The sequence below is a fragment of the Lontra canadensis genome, unplaced genomic scaffold (genome assembly GCF_010015895.1).
Source record: "Lontra canadensis isolate GAN:19392208 unplaced genomic scaffold, GSC_riverotter_1.0 scaffold8, whole genome shotgun sequence".
Taxonomy (NCBI): domain Eukaryota; kingdom Metazoa; phylum Chordata; class Mammalia; order Carnivora; family Mustelidae; genus Lontra; species Lontra canadensis.
This window is the reverse complement of record NW_022631002.1, coordinates 13,734,639-13,752,821: the sequence shown is the minus strand read 5'-3', so window position 1 is coordinate 13,752,821 and position 18,183 is coordinate 13,734,639. Positions and strand designations below refer to the sequence as shown.

The 18,183-nt window shown below is 46.4% G+C and overlaps 1 protein-coding gene across 2 annotated transcripts; it reads right to left on the bottom strand.

Moving 5' to 3' along the window:
* Positions 1–5,084: 5,084 nt before the first annotated feature.
* ATXN1L (ataxin 1 like) lies at positions 5,085–12,930 on the bottom strand. Of its 2 annotated transcripts, none has more exons than XM_032854024.1 (3): positions 12,806–12,930; positions 10,686–10,753; positions 5,085–9,564 (listed from the first exon to the last, which is right to left on the bottom strand). In XM_032854024.1, the coding sequence occupies exon 3, from the start codon at positions 9,442–9,444 to the stop codon at positions 7,378–7,380; it is 2,067 nt and encodes a 688-aa protein (XP_032709915.1). In that variant the 5' UTR covers positions 9,445–9,564; positions 10,686–10,753; positions 12,806–12,930; the 3' UTR covers positions 5,085–7,377. The 2 variants fall into 2 exon arrangements, with proteins under 2 accessions (XP_032709915.1, XP_032709914.1); XM_032854023.1 differs by having other exon boundaries at positions 5,085–9,561.
* Between the last annotated feature and the right edge of the window lie 5,253 nt (positions 12,931–18,183).

Genomic DNA, 18,183 nt, shown 5'->3' with positions numbered 1-18,183 from the left:
GTCCCAAACACCACTTAAACCTAGCTTACCTTTTCCAAACTCAGAAGCAGACGCCTTTCCTCCTAGCTGGCATTTTCTTTTTTCTTTTCTTTTTTTTTTTTAAGATTTTATTTATTTATTTGACAGAGAGATCACAAGTAGGCAGAGAGGCAGGCAGAGAGAGAGGGAAGCAGGCTCCCCACTGAGCAGAGAGCCCGATGCGGGGCTCGATCCCAGGACGCTGAGATCATGACCTGAGCCGAAGGCAGAGGCTTAACCCACTGAGCCACCCAGGCACCCCCTAGCTGGCATTTTCTAAAGAGATGCAGTATTCAGGCTAGGTATTGGCTACTTTTCCCAGCAGATTTCAGTTTGTCAAACTTTAAAAACTCTATCATAGATAGTAGTCACCTTCATTTAGGAATATGTTCATAGAAACAGCTCTAATACTAAGGTCTATAGTACCGAGGAGCTCTCGTTTGAGAGAAGAGATGATCCATCTTTTTATTTATACCCCAGAGCCAAGATAGGATAACACCCATTGAGAAAAATCCAGAATTAAGGTGAGACGAGAGCTCAAGTTGACAGCGGTCAAAGCCAGAGCAAAATGACAGTTTGTATGTCTGCCAAACCAAGGAGGAGACAAGAGCTGAGGTCATTTCTAAAAAGTGTCTGTGATGGTACAGAACAAGTACAGAACTTTCCTTAGCCTGCACCAAAGATTGTGTATAGTTTAGATAATTATAGATCTCAAGGTCCAGAAGGAAGTGCCCTAGTTAACTTGTAGCCAGAAAAATAACTATGCCAGGAATGTGGACCTCTTCCAATATCATAACAAGGAAACTTGGACTCCTCTCTGACCTCCATAGGTTTAAGGCCATTTAATAGTGTTAACTGACCCCCTTCCCACCACTGAGCTACGGTTAATTCCTACCAGGCAGGCTGAAAGATTTCTGTTCTGGGAAAACAAAAATTTTAATAAGCTTATTCAAAAGTACTGGACATTTGAAAGAAAGTACTTAATTGAGTCAAATGTCTGTCTCTCACAGAGCTCCATACTGAAGTCCTACTCGGGATGCCTCAAAATGGTTGAGCACTCTCTATGCATTAAAGATTATTCTGAGCACATTACATGGATTATCTCCTTTAATCTTCCCAGCAAACTAGGAGTTAATACAAACTCAGGAGCCCAATGCCTGGATTTAAAAAGCTACACTGTCATTTAAAAACTAACTTTGGGCAAGTTACTTAACCTCTGTCTTGGTTTCCCCAAACACAAAATGGAAATAATAGTATGAGCAACAAATGACTATCAATCTATAATATATATAAATATATTAATATGATATAGTTATTAATATATGTAACTTAGGATGGTTTGTGGCACCTGGTAAGTACTCAATGAATGTATCTGAGTCACACTCCTATATCTGAGTGTTTCACCTCTTGCTACTGGCAAGCTTTCTAGTTTAGAAGCAGTAGTTTAGGAACGCCTGGGTGGCTCAGTTGGCCTTCGGCTCAGGTCATGATCCCAGGGTCCTGGGATTGACTCCCGCATCAGGCTCCCTGCCCAGCGGGAAGCCTGCTTCTCCCTCTCCCACTCACTCTGCTTGTGTTCCCTCTCTCGTTCTCTCTCTCTAATAAATAAAATATATTTTTTTTAAAAAGTTAAAAAAAAAAAAAGCAGTAGCTATGATTGCAGCTGATGTATTCCAACAATTTTTGGCAGCATTCCTGAGGAAAGAAAAGAATTGGAGAAAAGGCCAGCAGTGAGGACATCTACAAGCCCTTGAGATTGGTGAGCTCACCACATGAAGATGGACACTATTAGCCATTACAAGCTCTCCCATGAAGGGCTTCTATCCCCCACCCAACAGCCACTGTCTGAGGCTGGGATAAGAAGAAGGCGCAAACACCAAAAGGAAAAGCTAGTAGTTTATATAGATAGATATATAGATATATAGATATTGATATATATTGTGTTTACATAGTCCACAAGTTAAATGCAGGTATCCATAAGAAGAGCATTAACAATAAAAATACAATCTGTGTGTAGCCAAGTACAGAGACTTAAAATGGTAAAACAGCAAAAAGGATCTCACAAAAGTACAAATATACAGTACAAATTGATTTATTTAAAACAGTTACAAAAAAGCACAACAAAATAGAGATTATCCTTAGAATTATTAATGCTTTGTTAAAGATCAGGTAGGATTAGAGGGTAAGAAATGGTACTGGGTGGGGGGAGCACCTGACTAGTTCTAAGGCTTTAGATACAATGCAGTTGATTACATATTAATTCAGCCATTACATACTGGGGATAGTAGTTGGGGGATCAGTAATTTATCTACAGGGAACTCCTACACAAATCAGATCCATCCAGACCTCCCCAGTGCAGTCCTTCTTTACTCCTCAGGACCCTAAAGCCACCCGATGACAACATTCCCACTTTCCTTTCTCCACCCCATTCCCTATCCATATATTCTTCCCTCCCCTAAGGTGCTGTGCAAGCTGAGAGCAGTCTGCTCTCTGCAGCTGGAACATATACTGTTTTGGCTACAGGGATCCTGTGTGTGACTAGGAAGGTTGTAGGGGACAGCCTTATTTTAATACTTCAAGTTTGCCACGAGTACAGTCAGTCTCTTCCCAGCACAATCCATATTCTTTTGAGTGTGAGTATCAAGCAAATGAGGGATGAACCCTGCCTTCAGCAATACCAGCAACGCACGAACCACTCACAGCTCACAACTACGTGCAAACTCCCCGTCCAGGGAGCGCGCGTAAAACCACGGTATCCCCAGCTCACTCCGTGAAGAACCTCAGTCCCCGTGACAGTCATAAAGACAGAAACAAATGCTTGCAAGTTTGACAATAGGTAAAGGCACATGGGCTGCTGTCATACACACTGCAGACAGGAACCCAATTTGAGGCCATCTTCACTGCTGGGCATTTGCAGTAGAATGGCTTTGGGATCACACAGACTTTGAGTTTGCAACCTACCGGGGGAGGATCTAGGCTTAACAGAAGAACTAATAAAGAAACCTTAGTGTGAAAAGTGCATTTATTACTACTGTTCCTGCTGGGGAGGCTCAGCAGGGCAAACCGCACCACCTCTCCTCCTTCCACCCCAGGCACTGTGCATAGTCTGCAGGTAAGGAGAGAGTGCAGTCGACTCTAGCATCTCGAGGGCCAGCGTCATCCGAGGCCCAGATCAGGTTTCTGGCCCAAAGATGGACCCAAGAGTTGAAAGAGCAACTGATAGCTGCAAAGACCCAGATGCTTATTTTATTATTGCATAATGTGGGAAGCCCTCCCGAGCCCAGGGAAGCTGGACGGTGAAGGCTTCCCAGCAAAGGGCTAATAGGTTCCTGGTCAACATCCAACCTTGCACAGTCCAGCTCTTCAACTGTAGTGTACACTTCTTCCCATCTGGAAAGTATTGTAGCTTCGGTGTGGTTTAGTAAACTTAGCCCTAGGAGGCCAGCAATCTCCCTAAAACTTGGCCTCTACCCAATTTACTTGCTCTTAAGACTGTGACCTCATCTCCATGGCCAGTTCAGTTAATCAGGTATCTTTACTCCAAAGGACCCAGGCCCTTTCCCAGTCAGCTCATGTCCACCCTTCATCTCCAATATGATCATTCAACTCTCCAATGTGCCTGCATGTTGCAGGTTTAAATCATACCACCACCCTGTTTCTCTCCTATGATGTCCACTGGTAAAAATAAAACTAAACCCCACCAAGGGGCTATTTCGGTCAAACTTCAAACCCTCTTCAGTCCCAGAATCCATGTAACTGGAGCCAGATGACCCTCACCCTACCATGCTGACAAAGGCCCTAGCCCAGTTCCCCATCATTTATTTTTAAAAACAGGATTTAAGATACCACAAAGGAAAGTTAATACATAGAAAACGCCCACTAATAAGACCTGTTTGCTTCTCCCTCAAGACAATCAGGTGTTTGGAGCCTAAGGACTCCCGACAAGCACTGAAGCCACATCCCTTTGGATTCACCAGCCCACCAGCAGCATTTCATACTATCCCTATTCAATATGACTTTGCTATAAAGTAACACTTGCACAGTTAAGAATGGACAGGAAGCCTGGATTTCCTCTATATGGCCAGACATGGAAGGAGAGGGAACTATAAAGGGTAGCAGGCAGGACAGTGAGCAGACAGCAGCAGTGGCAAAGCAGCACAAGAGCAAAGCCCTTGGTGTTATGACCAACTGGGACCAAGACTGTAGAAGGGTCAGTCCAGATCTGCTAGGGCCCCTCCCACTGGGTGTTAAGTATTCAGCTCTGAATTCCCTTCCCCCATGCCACCACCCTCCATGCCTCCCCCCAACCATGTGCACCATGTACATCTTGATAGGAACAATGACCCAAGACTTGGACGTATTACCCATCCTTTACGTGATCTCTACTCCCCAAGTGATACGGGTATTCCTGGTCAGTCCGGGAATTTCGCTTTCTCTTCCTCAATTCTGGGAATTTCCTACCACTGACAAGGGAGTGGCTCTGGCCTTCTTCAAATGCCCATTTCCCAAAAAGCTGACAGCTTCCCACTAAAATGTTCACTATCTCAAAACCACTCGTAGGTCTCTTGCCAACTTATGAAGTTCCCTAAGGAAGAACAGACTACCACGGGCTCCTCTTAGTTCTCATACCTGAAAGAAAAGACCGAACCGGAGGGAGAAGATAAGCGGAATGCCACAGCTCTGACCAAGATTTAGAGCACAGACTTCTTTTCCTGGGAGCCCATACTTTACAAAAGACACCTCTGTAGCTTAGCAAATCGAGTATTAAGATGTTACATACACATGGCATGGTACTAGAAGAGTTGGTGATACTCCTTCACCGGCAAGAGACAGAAGGGGAACAGCAGCAGAAAGGTCAGGGCCCAACCTGCCAATGTGCACAAGATGTTCTCTTCCCAGGATTAAGTGGAAGTTACCAGGCTGAAAAGTGGAGGGTCACTTGGTTTAAACTACTGTCTGGTTGGACATGGGTTTGCTCCCATCAGGAGGAAGCTCAACTGGTGTCCTTGGTGGACAATTCTTGAGTACACACTGTGTGCATGCCACTGTATCCAGTCGGTGGGCCTTCCTATGAGGGAGATTTCTGAGAAACCCGTGCAAACAACAATCCCTAGGAATGAGCTGATCACAGAACAGGCAGAGATGAGGTCTTCTCCCAGGGCTATTGTCTGAGAGGATTCCTCAAAGACTTAGCCCCACAGGCCCCCTCGGTAGGAAACAAGCCAGAGAAAGCAGCATTCAGAGAAAATGGGGGACAGAGCAGGGAAAGGTGAGGATCCCAAACGCATACAAGGTTGAGTGTTCACCGGAGTTGGTGTTTGGTTCGGAGGTGACCCAGAGACTGAAGTACTCACAGTCAGGTCAGCAGCTTCCTTTGGATGGGCCTCTGAAACCTGACTGACTGCTCTCTAGGAATGAAACAGTGGTGTGTAGGGCTTGTAGCAAACAAGCCAGTCTCAGTCACTTTGTTCCCCCAGGAGAACAACCTTTAGCACCTGAACACTAAGAATGACTCCATTCTCAGAACTCCCCCTCCCCCCAGGAGGTAGGTAAGATTATTTATCCCCATTTGGCAGCTGGGGAGGAAGTGAAAGAGCGAGAGGTCACAAGACTTGCCTGAAGTCCTTGACAGAGTAGAGATCAGACCTCAGAGGTTTGGGACTCCTGATGACAGGCAAGGCCTCGGCTAGTCCATGTACATTTCTGAACGAAATGCCAGGATCATACACTGAGAGAAGCCTCATCAGAGAGCGGGGTGGACGATACCCTGAGTTGCTTCAAGAGTCTAAAGACCCCTGAAAAACAAACAAAAAACCCACCCACCCACCTGAAGGCTGGTGGGGGAGCCTAATTCTCAATACCCAGTGGAAACCCACAGTCCAAGCTGATGCTAAAAGTTGTGAAGAAAACGTGGACTTTAGACACAAGGGGGGGCAAATGCAACTAAGACTGAGAATGCTCTTTGCAGAGGAACGCTCCACCACAAAATGAGACCTAGGAGACTTCAGGTACTGGAAACTTATCAAGACTATCCCAGAACCTTAGAGATGGCTGTGGGAGGGGCTGGCTCGGAGAAGCCTGAATGCTGACAGAAGGGGGAATAAGATGGGAGGGGCTGTGTAAAAACACCAGGATGCCCACTGCCCAGCCAGGGGTATTTGCCCTGACCCAGGGCACAGTTCCCTTCTTGTTTCTCTACCAAGCTGTTCAGCTGCAGAAGAGGAGGGGACATGATTATGAGTTTTGAAAAACAGGGAATATAACTGAAGAGGAAATCAAAGAGACCCCCTCCACTCCAAACACTAGAGGTCTTGGTCAGAGTGGACAAAAACAATTTTGCAGAAGGGGAAAGGCAGTGCAGCTACAAATCGGGCCCAGGTCAAGACACCATGCAGAGGACAGGGCGGCAGAAGGGCTGGGGCAGCGCAGGCACTTAGGCACAACATAGACAGAGGAGGAGAGTAGGGGACTGGGGACAAAGGTCCACTGGTTCTTTCAAAAGTCACCATTACCAACTAGAAATTCAGTACGATTTCGAAGTAGGTCTGGCATGCTGGGTACAAGGAGCTCTGCTAGGTCAGCTACCTTTCCAGAAGCCCTGCCTAGAGCCCGGTCACCTGGCCATCAGGTCTTTCTCCCAAAGTCCCCTAACTGGGTCCCTGCCAAAGCAGTACTTCACTCTGAACCCTGGAGGGGCTCCTCTTTCTTCTGGTGCTAGAAGCCTTGTGGGAGGAACGGTGGGGGAATGGAAAGGGCTAAAGCACAGGATCAAGCCGAGTCCCGCAGACGAGTGCTCCTCCCCCACAAACCCACAGACATCTGTAACAAAATCACCCTTTAAAGTGCACAGCTCTCGAAAGAAGAGTTCTGGGTGGGAACCCTCTTAATCCCGATCATGGGGCTTCCTCCCCTCCCACCACAAAAAAAGGAAAAAAACTTCAGACAGTTGAACTGCTACTATAAGCTGTGGATCATCATTTTTGGCTCTTTCTTTGCTCCCTCCCTCTGCCACCTGCCCCCAAAGCCCGACCTTCCCCTTGCAGGAGCTAGGGATGAGGAGGAAAGAACAGGGAGGCCCTGATATTTGGAATGTTTCTTATCCTGTGTGCACCCCCCATCTTTCCTTAGCTCAGGCCTGCTGCTCCCCATCACAGCACCCTCTGGGGCTGCCCTGAAAGGATGCCATGGGGTAATGAGCAACAGACCCTGCCTTGGGAGGCTGCCTTCAATGCCTCCTCTTTCCCCCCCAATCTCACTGCCAAGAGAGCCATTCCCTGCTCGGCATGTGCAAATCCTCTGCCTGCTCACGCTGAGGCCCAGCTCTGGGGTAAAGCCCCAGTCCTGGTCTGGGAGAGAGGTTCATTTTCCTGCATTGGAACGCCCTTCGATGGACAGCTTTACCTCCTGCGGAATGAAAGAGGGACGGAGCAGTGCAGCCCGCGCCTCCTCCCCTTGCATGCTGTATCTTTGGAAGCTTGGGGCTGGCCAGCAGGCCTGAGCACCAGGCTCCGGCTGTGAGGGCTCTACCATTTGGGGGCCCTCACCTGGCGGCTGGCTCTTCCCCTCACTGTCACATTGCTCTCTGGGTCCCAAGACTGTCCTCTCAGGCCTTTCTCGGGGGGGACCCAGCTGGCCTGGGGGAGCACAGCTAGCCTGAGAAACTGAGTTACTGTTCAAGCTCTGTAAACTGATAGAGATGCAGACATCTCCCACCTGCAGCCGATGGCAGGGCAAAGAGAAGAGCTGTGCAGTCCGCCCAGGGCTGCAGGACGACCAGCCCTGGCCATACACAAAGAAGGGGTGCTCGGGGGGCACCTCGATGCTCACTTTGCTCTGCTGCTCACCAACCACAAAATGCAGCATGACAAATCCAGGCCACTGGCTCTCCTGAATGTCCACGACCGTGCTAGAGTCAATCTTCAGCCCCCCACTCACTTCGGCACTGCGCACAAAGTCCTGGGTCTGGAGGTCCTCCACCCGCTTCAGCTCCCCTGTAGCCAGCTGGATGATGGCGCCTTTCATGAAATGGGAGGGCAAGTGGGAGGAGGTAATGGGGGGTGGCGTTGGCTCCTTATCTGGGAAGGTGGCTCTGGCCTGCATGTCCAAACTTGATGCCACCAGGATCTCCGAGCCCACGGGCAGCAGACCTGGGTCAGTTCCAGTGGGCACCAGGTTGCCATTGGCTACAACCATTGCTTTGGGTAAAGGTCTATGTTTCACGGGTTCTTGATGGGATTGAGGGTAAAACCCTCGGGCCTGATTTTTCTCGGCCATCTCTGCTGGGTTCCTGGCTGACCCTCGCCCCTCACCCTGATGGTCAGGGGTATGATGCGACAAGTTGAGGGGGCTGGGCTCATCCTTCCTCTGAGCTGTCACCACACGATAGTCCTGAGAAGCTAAAGTGCCAACCACCCGCTGGACCTCGAGGTCGGTGTCTGGGGTCCCTCGGTGTGTCGGCACTGCCACCTCCACCCGTGCAGTCTGAGAACCTGAAAACAACTGTCCATCCACCACACATTCTACCACTGGCATCAGTCCCTGGCCTTCACTCTTGCTGTTGGGGGAGTCGAGGGCTTCGCTTTCCCGTCTTACTAAATTTCGTTCTCGCTGTCTCTGTCCGTTGGCAGCGGCTGCTTCCAGAGCAGACTGGCCCTCCTGAGGGGTAAGAAGCGGGCTGGCACCTGCTGGAGGGGTTTCATGCAAAGTGTACCCAGCAGGTAGCCTGGACATCTGATAATAAATGGGCATCCGGCCTGGAGCAAGGTCCAGTGGCTGAGTACTCGAGTGATGGGGCAACTGCCCAGGTGGGGAGGTGGCAGAAGGGGCTTTGCTGAATGAGTGGGCTGGGGATGAAGCCTGGGGAGGCGGAGTGGCTCCTTCTGCCAGGAGTGAGGCATATGGCACAAAGTGTGGAAGGTGAGAAGTGGCGAGGTTGGCAGAAGGAGAAAGGAGGGGACCTGGTAGGAAATTAGGTGGCACGGCATAGGGAAGGCTATAAGGAGACCCGATAAACTGCAGAGAGGTGGACGGGAGTTGAGCATAGTGGATTGGGGGATAATGGATTCCTGGATGTTGAATCAGTGAAGACGCTACATTAAATGTGGGGGGCAAAGGGCTCATGTTCACCACAGATGGGAGGCCAGTTGGGGAGAAGGTAGCAGGTGGCACAGCCACCTTATACAGCATACCATACTGGTCCACCGTCAGACCAGTGATGGCCTCAGCTCCATCACCCCCCAGACTGACTCTGGCTCCTGCCTGGCTCTGCCCGGCCACCACAACCCCTCGGGACCATTCAGAGGCATCACTGGAGGGTGTGTGGTTAGTTGAGCAGCTGGTAGTTCTCCCCATATCCTCGCTGGTCACGGGGAGGTCTCGTTTCTTTGGTGGAAGGCATTCCTGACTCCTCTCATGAACAGGTTTCATATTGCTTTATGGTGTTCCTGGAGCCTGGAAGGGGTCGGCTTGCTCCTTGGGGCATCAGAAGGGGCTTCTCTGTGGCTCCCCTGCACCCCTCTCTGCTGCTGGCTGGGGCGCCCACATCTGCTAGGGAACAAATCAGAAGCAAAGAAAAGTAACCTAGGGGCGAACCAAGTCAAAAGAAGTAGCAGAAACTGTGCCCACAGAGGAAGGTGTAACGAAGGGGACTGTGGGAAAAAAAGGCACAATAAAGGGTGCTACCCTCCCCTCATTCATCCAGCCCAGGACATGAAAGAAACAGCCAGGGAAACCACAGAGAGCTACAGGAACAAACATTCAACAATTCGTAAACAACCTGTGAGCTCTACAACCCCAGAGAGACCAACAGCTTCATGATCAGGTGTGCCACTGATGGGGACCTTGACTCTTCCCAGCCTTCTCCCCAAAGAGATTTGACCACATGGTTGTTGCCACTGGTTCTTTTTCCTAAGCTTTCTCCTTTTGTCACCAAAGATTACCATGCTATCTCCTTTCCAACGTATGACCTCAACCTCACTTCCTTTCCCCAGCCCAGTTTGGGTTATGATCTCACCTTTCCCCATCCCCCCATGCGAGGCCTGGTTAAACTCTCATCCTCCTTTGCCTCATATCACCACTACCTCAAAGACCCAAGTGCCAATGGAAAAAAAAGCATCTTCTGTGCTCCATGAAATACTACATTCAAACTTGGGCCCTATGGAAAGTGATTGTACTAGTGTGTTCTATAATGTATTTGTTTCTGCTCTTCCCTAAACAGCAACAAAAGTCTTCTGATCACATATAGACTTCCTCCCCCCGCCCAAGTCTGGAAAAACTTCTTTCTTCTCAGTAACCACCTTCAGTGTACTTTCTTCATTCATTCTCTTTTTTCCTGTGTGTTTTCTTTTGCCAATGGCTCTTTTTCCACTGTAGGTCTGCTCTAGGCACCACTTCCTAAATTCTTCTCCCATTCCTCCAAACCTGTCTAGGTCTCTATTATTCATAAGTTCTCTCCCCCTTTTCTCTTGCTGTCACCTTTCATACATGCGTTTGTCCCTGGTCATAAAGTACCCTTTTGGTCCAAACATTTCAATGCATGAACTTTGTCACCTATTTCTTCCAATCAAGGCTCCAGTTCTTTAGATCTGGATGTTATACTGCTCTGTTTTTCCACTGATGAATCCCAGTGTTTCTTCTGGCAACAAGGTATCCAAATTTCCCTCTATTACCTGAGCTTCCAGTAGTGCCTCTGAGCAGCTGTAGTAAGAAGCAGTGTCCTCCCCGCTGCCTTGGGAGCCTAGAAGACAGAAATAGGAATAACGTAAGCAGGAGTCCAGCCTCTCGCTTCCCCAGGGTCATCAATGTAATTCTAAAGCCACAAAAACATTAAAGTCCATGAGTCCTTGCCTCATGCTCTGCTCCAGAGGTAACAGCACAGTTATCAAGTTTCTAGGCATTTGAATAGAGAAAAAGCTATCTGTTAAGATCTAATTTGTGGAAGGACATCCCTGAAAATATTTTTTCAAGGTGTGTCAAGTTTCACTGTTTTCCTGAATGTTTTATTCTTCATTCTCTACCTGTACTTATTCCCCAAAGGTTAAATATACCACCAATCCCAATTTCAGGTAAATATGCAACTAAAAATGTAAGATTCAACATTATTCCCATGTGAACAACGGGAAGCTGGAAAAATCAACTGTGTGGATTTCACCTTTATTCAGGGCTGATGAAAACACAGATGTCAGGGCGCCTGGTTGGGTTCAGTCGTTAAGCATCTGCCTTCAACTCAGGTCATGATCCCAGAACCCTGGGATCAAGCCCCACATCGGGCTCCCGGCTCAACAGGAAGCCTGCTTCTCCCTCTCCCACTCCCCCTGCTTGTATTCCCTCTCTCACTGTCTCTCTCTGTGAAATAAATAAATAAAATTTTCACTGAAAAATACAGATGTGAAGGTTATTTAAATGAAAAAAGTGCCACTAGAGGAAAAAGAACACTTATTTATGTTTCTGGGGCAGAAAAAGAGGTCAAGGGGGAGTCACTCAAGGGGAAGCCTTATTAACAGATTTTCAGGATAAAAGAAATAGGATCCTGTGTGTGAGTAAAATTTTCTGAGTGACAACTTTGTACCAAGTGTTGAATCAGGTGTGACAGAAAATGCAAACATTGCCTGAGTCCTGGTAGCTATTAACAATGGGGAAAAAAGTTCACATTAAAGTATCAGTATCTGAATCTACACATGCCAGTAACATCAAGCACTGAAGAAAAGAGCCTTAATCTCTGACAACAGATAAAGCAGTACTGACCAGTACTCTGAGAAACTATCCATTGTTCTGTCCAAGTCCTACAGAACTGCAAGCCTCTAACCAATCTGAAGCAACATTTATCTCTTAAGACTGACAAGGTGTGTATGTACAAGAAAAGGTGATGAGATAGGAAAACAAGGGGGAAAGAATTCTCAGTTCCATAAACACAAATTACACAGTGGGAGCAGTTCCAGTAATCGAAAAAACAATTAGCTTTCTCCCTCATTCGCAGCAGAAATTGGGGTCACATCTCCAATCCTGAATGATCTTTGCTTCCTGCAATTAAAACCTTAAGGGAAACCTGCCTCTAGGTTAGCCAAACACGGCCGAATAAAAAAGGCAAGAGGTCTGAAGGAATGACAACAAAGAGCCAAGTCTGTGCACCAGGTTCCAAGAACGCAAAACACATTTCGGAATCTGAAACCTCGGCCTCAGGAGGGGCTTGATGAAGACTTCTCAGAAGGAAGATGCAGCTTGTGACCCCAACCGAGCTGGCGGGGAAGGGAGTCTGTTCCGGTGAGCTGCCAACGCTGCTAGTGAGAGCCCAGAATCAAGAAAATGAACCCAAAATTCGGTGAGGGCGAGAAGTACGCCCGCCAGAAATGAGTGGAGCTTGGAAGAGACTATGGGTTATGGCTTCCCGTGATCCTGCAATCCTTGCTTCAACAAGGGTAGGGCCCGAAATCGGGAATTTAACGTTTAGGGGTGGGGAGTCGATCCTTGAAGCAGAGGAATAGGGACAAGGCCCCGCAGGCGATGCTTCCTTGTTTGGGGGCCCCTTCTCGCCCCCAAAGACTCGGACACCCCGGCCCGCGGGGACACAGCCGCGGGGGTGCCGGGGCCTGAGGCCGCCTTCTGGGCCGGGCCGGAGAAAAGCGCGCGGGACTCGAGGCGCGGCCTCTTTTGCTTTCCCGGTCCGCGGTTCTCGGGCCCCGGTCCGGCGGGGCAGTGGGCTCCAGGGGCCACTTCCTCCTAAGCACCGAGCCCAGGCCTGCTTGGCCTCAGTGAGGCCGGCCCAGCGGCCCCCAGGTCCGGAGACACTCACCGGCCCATCTCACGGCGCTCTTCGGGCTCCTCCCGCTCGTCCCGGAGCCGCCGCGACCGCGGCCGCCGCCATCCCCGGCCCCGGAGCCGCCCCACACCCAGCGGCCCCCCCAGCCGGGCGCCCGGAGATGGCGTCAAGTGCGTTCCGCCCCCGTCGCTGGAAGATGGCGTCACGGCCCAGGCCCAAGAGCGACGCCCAGGAGTCCCTGGGAAGGGAGGGAGACGGCCCCTAGTCCCTCGCCCCTCGGCCCCAGCGCCCCCGTGGTAGGAAAACGGGCTCCTCCCCGCGGGAAACAGGGTCACGTGAAGAAGGTTGGGGCGTCTCTCTCGCCCTGACCCCACCATGACCCCTGCATTCTCTCTATGCCAGTAAATTCTGGGGGTTCCCAAACAGCCTTGGGGCGTGGCCAGCTGCGACCCTCATTTCCTGGACTTTCGAGGCCTGACAGGTGAAGCCTCCTCCTGGGAACTTCGGGGAACCCCAAGGGACCCCTGTCCAGGAGAGTAAAAAGATGCCCCTGGAGACCCAGAGTGGAGATGGGGGAGCTCTTTGAGTTGAGAAATGGCTTTGACAGGGATGAGAATGGACGGACGGGATCCAGGATCTAGGAGGTGTACCAAGTAGTGGGAACTTGAGAGGTGATAGGAGGGGGTTCAGTACAGTGGGAAGAGGACTTGACTACTCGGTCAAATACTAGGTCACCATTCATTGCTAATTAACGAGTCACCTTCATAGTAACATGAACATCTGATTAACAATAAGTGAACAAGTGAACACCAGTCAAATTCGTGGTTTGGTTGAAACCATGTAAAAAAAAGTTCAGCATACAGACAGAAACAAACTAAACTGAGGAAAAAGTAAGTTTAACTATCAGAGAGATTGGATCTGAGTGGGGTTTTTCCCCTTTCAATTTCTGCAAACTCTGTTCACTAAATAACAATTGATTTTTGTTTGATTTTAAAGATACTGACTGGGCTCTGGTCCCTGCTCTGTAGCTATTGGACCTTAGGAAAATCGTTTTACTACTTTAGACTTAGGTTTCTGCTTCTTGCAAAATGAAGAGCTTAAATTAGATGAAGGGATAGGAGTAAAATGTAGATAAAAAGAGCTCTTTATAACCATTTTAAGTGAAAATATAAGCAAATACGTACAGTATGAAATCATGTATTTAATGAAAAGACATTTATGTATTGTACAGAAAAGGAATGGAAGGCTATGTAACAGCTAGTTAACACTGGTTATCTCTGGAGAGGAAAGTAGCATTGATTAGTGACCAAAAGATACAAAAGGGACTTATTGTTTGGATTTTGTATGAAAATATTACATTAGAAATATTAAGATGAGTAACTTAAAATACAAGTAAAGTTTATGTTTTCTAAGATTCTTTCTAGGGTATCAATAGACCTCAATTTTGGTATTTTCTCACCTGGATGGGCACAAATATCATCAAAATCATTGAATGCTGCCACACACATGACTTACACCAGTGGGTGAAACACTGAAGCTACTGATCTATAACCACCTAATTAGTATTAGTCATGACAGTCATCTTCTCCCTCAGTTTGGCCAAGAAGGAAGTCTTGTGGTTACTCAGTGATTCCGTTTTAGCACTAACTGGAATCTGGCTTCTAATTCATTAATTAGCTCACCAAATTTGCATTAAAACTACCAAGATTTTTTTTTTTAAAAAACTGCCAGGATAGACAAGCCTATACTATCAATCTATTTATTTAATTTTAAAGATTTTATTTATTTATTTGCAGAGAGAGAGAGAGCACAAGCAGGGGGAGGAGGAAAGGAGGAAGCAGGCTCCCCGCTGAGCAGGGAGCTGATATAGAACTTAATCCCAGGACCCTGGGACCATGATGCTTAACCGACTGAGCTATCCGGGCGCCCCTTTGCTCTTTTTTTTTTTTTTAAATCGGAGAGATATACATACTGCTTGCTGTCTTTGCCAATTGTTTCCATATCGATAAATTCAAATCAATATAAAGATAGAGATAGAGACCCTTTGGATCATCCAGGTGTATTCAAGGATAACCATTTCCTCCTAGATTAAGGTATACTCTCAGAGAGTTAGTGTTTCAGACATAATTGAGAGAGCAGACACAGGTAGATGCAAGCAAAAATAATTTTTTGGCTACCAGCCATTAACATGATTACATAGCGCAAAGGCATGTTTGTTTTAAAGACAAAACCAACAAACAAAAAAACCCCAAAAAACAGAATGTTCTGATTGGTGAGACACAGGTGATTCCTGGTTTGGTGTGGCAGTCCCAAAAGAGTGGGTCATATCTCTGCTGTATTCTCTTCTAGAACTCTACTCCAAGCAATCTTCATGTCTTTGTACATATTGACGGTAGGAAGCTCCATAGTGACAGTTTGATAGGAGTATTAGTAATAAGTAAACTAACATGTTTTTAGATTTAAGACGCTAAAATAACAAAAAAAATTCCCTCATTTCCCCCATAATCTGTATCGTTCTCTGGAATCTGGATAATTCCCTATATAAGTTATTTATAGTAAGTAAACTCAGGGTCTTATTCACTGTAACTGACTCAATGAATAGTAATTGAATGAAATTTCACAAATATATCTCAAACTGCAAGACTCTCCATGCTGGTTTTTTTGCTCCCATTTCCTCATTTCTACCCTTACCTGGTTTTGCCTATTTGTTACCTGTTTTCAGTCTCTGTCATCTGAAAGTCCTTCATTTTCTTTCGCCAAATTTGTTTGTTTAATTTGCACAGAGTTTTACAAACTGATGTAGTGAAAGGAGGTTTGTTGTTTGTTTTTGTTTTTGTTTTCATTAAAAAAACATTTCCCTGCTCCATAAAAGGAGATTTTTAAAGGTATTTGAGACATTTGGGAACTGAAAAAGTTACAACTCAATCTGTTTTGTCTACCTCTGCTCTTTCCTTGGATTCCCACTGAATTCCTTTGATGTATGTAGAATGAATTTGTGCGATGGGAGATTTTTAGCTACTCTGTTGAGAGGGAAACAACAATGACCACAAAACCCTGCTGGGCTGGTTCTTCTTCTCCCTAAACAGGCCCAAGTTTCAGACCAGCTCTCTGTGTTGCCTAGTTCCTCATTGGTGATTTTTCTACACCTGTCGTACAGGCAGGGCCTATTCAGACAACTACCCCAACTCTTTTTCAATGTTATGGGATCAAACCAGAGAGAAGAGCTGGTAACTTGGGAAACTATGTGTGTCATAACAAGAGAAATAGGTGGTTTTTTCATACTGTCAGTCTCTTCACTTGTATTGCTCAGCATGTAAATGTGTCATTGTAGGGAAGAACTTTATCTTTGAATTCGGATGGCAGAAACAACAATCTCAAGTGTAGGTTGAAGTTCTAGAAATACTTGGCAGATTTAGCTTTCCCAATACATGTGTTGGTGCCTGGTATTAGATGGTTTTTCAAAAGCTTTTCTAGATGCCCAAATGTAGAAATGTGCCATTTTCAAGCTTCTGTTTTGTCTACTTCTCTGAACAATGCCGTGTCCTTGTTTCCACATGCTTTTAATGTTATATACCCTCTCCAGATTCCAGTGGGGATTTCCCTTTCGAATTCATTAATATTTTATTTACAAGGAGGTCTTGGAATTTCTCTGTAAGTGACTAATACATCCTTTGGGGAAGGGAATCTTGATCTGCTGTTTGCTTCCTCAGACACTTGCCAAAGGCTTTCATTTTTATCAGAAACTTCCTGCACAACTCTGAAAAGTTGCAGTCAGAACACTGACAATTGAAATAAACCAAAAGAAACCTAACCCTTACTTGGATTGTAGGAGTCCTATCTGGGGAGTTGGGCCACAGAGAAGGCGTACATTTAGACCATTGCTGAGCAGACAGGAATTCCTTACAGGGGCCTACTGAACAAATAAAATAGATGTGGAAAAATTAATGCCCCATGACACTGATAACTCTTCCTCTGTGAAACTGGCTCGGCAAGGTGATTTGTGAGCTGCTGTGCCTTGTGGTGGAATCATGTTCATCTCTGAACATGAACATCTTCCAAGGCAATCGCCCTTCAGGTCAACTTTCGACTGGTTGTCAGTAGCCTGAAACTCCTGGAAAAAAGGAAAAGTGAGTGAACAGTTTAGACAGCACAACAAGCTGCTTCTCATCACTGAGCACTGCCCTCCCACACCCCATAGATCTCCTGAGATGTTACTTAGCAATTCTGGAATTCAAAGGAATGTGGCTGACTTGTGGGAATGATGATTATAGTGATCAAATCACTTAAAAGTTTGCAAAGACTGTTCTGTATCTTGATGGTATCGGTACCAGTATTTTAGTTTTGCAAGATGTAATCCCTGCATGAAACTAAGTAAAGGGTACTCTGGATCTTTATTACTACTCACAAACTGCACGTGAATCTACGATGATCGCAAAACAAGAAGTTTAATTTAAGAAAAATTTTCCAAAGATTTCAAATGTAAGACAATGTCCAGAATCCTGGACTCTTCTTCATCAAAGTAGAGAACTTTATCTAGTCAAGCCTTTTCAAATGTGCAGGTGCTATTAAGTTTGAGCTGAAGGGGAAATTTTTCTGGAAAGGCTTCCTTATGTCTTTTTAACACGCCAAAAAAGAAAGAAAGAAAGCCATTTCTTCTGTCAGGTGACAGCTCAAGTAGTGTTAGACCCATGAGCTGGGGTAGTAGCTGACAAGTGTTGTCTTTTTTCTTTGAATCCAACTTATTTTCTGTTGCCTCTTGTTCTTTCCTCATTTCAATGGGTCACATGAACCGTTAACCCCTCAAAAAACTGAAAAAACAAAACAAAACGCAAAAACGATGATCTCTGATTATGAGGAAGGTTCAGGTAAAACAAGTTTTGCCTGTGCATGGAATTTTCTGAGTGCTCCTTAAATAGCACTATTTACTATTGAATTAGTCATCTGTTGGTGGAGAGGCAGCTGTTCCTTAAACTTCCAGGTTGATTTTTGGGCATTCTTGAGACAATAGGGGCCTAAGAAAAATACCTTAAACAAAGAAAATTTAGGCAAGCCCAGTGGTACCCATCATTGTTACTATGAACCATGATGATGACATTGGTGGTATACACAGAACTTGTGAATTTTCAACTGCATGCCCGTGTGTCCTCTTATTTGATCCTGGCAATTCAGTGACACATATAATTATCCAAATAAATTATATCTTTTTTTTACAAATGATGTGTAAACTTGGAGTGCTGGAGTGATTTGAGGTAAATAAAGCAAATTAGCCCTGTCTTACCTAAACTTAGTACTCTTTAGAGGGAGACAGTTATCTTGACTTTCTATCACCCCAGGGTTCTATTTTTTTCTTTTTTTTTTTTAAGATTTTATTTATTTATTTGACAGAGAGAGAGAGGTCACAAGTAGGCAGA

What these genes read in the sequence shown, in the direction of transcription:
- ATXN1L (XM_032854024.1), bottom strand. Translation starts at nt 9,444, where the DNA reads ATGAAACCTGTTCATGAGAGGAGTCAGGAATGCCTTCCACCAAAGAAA.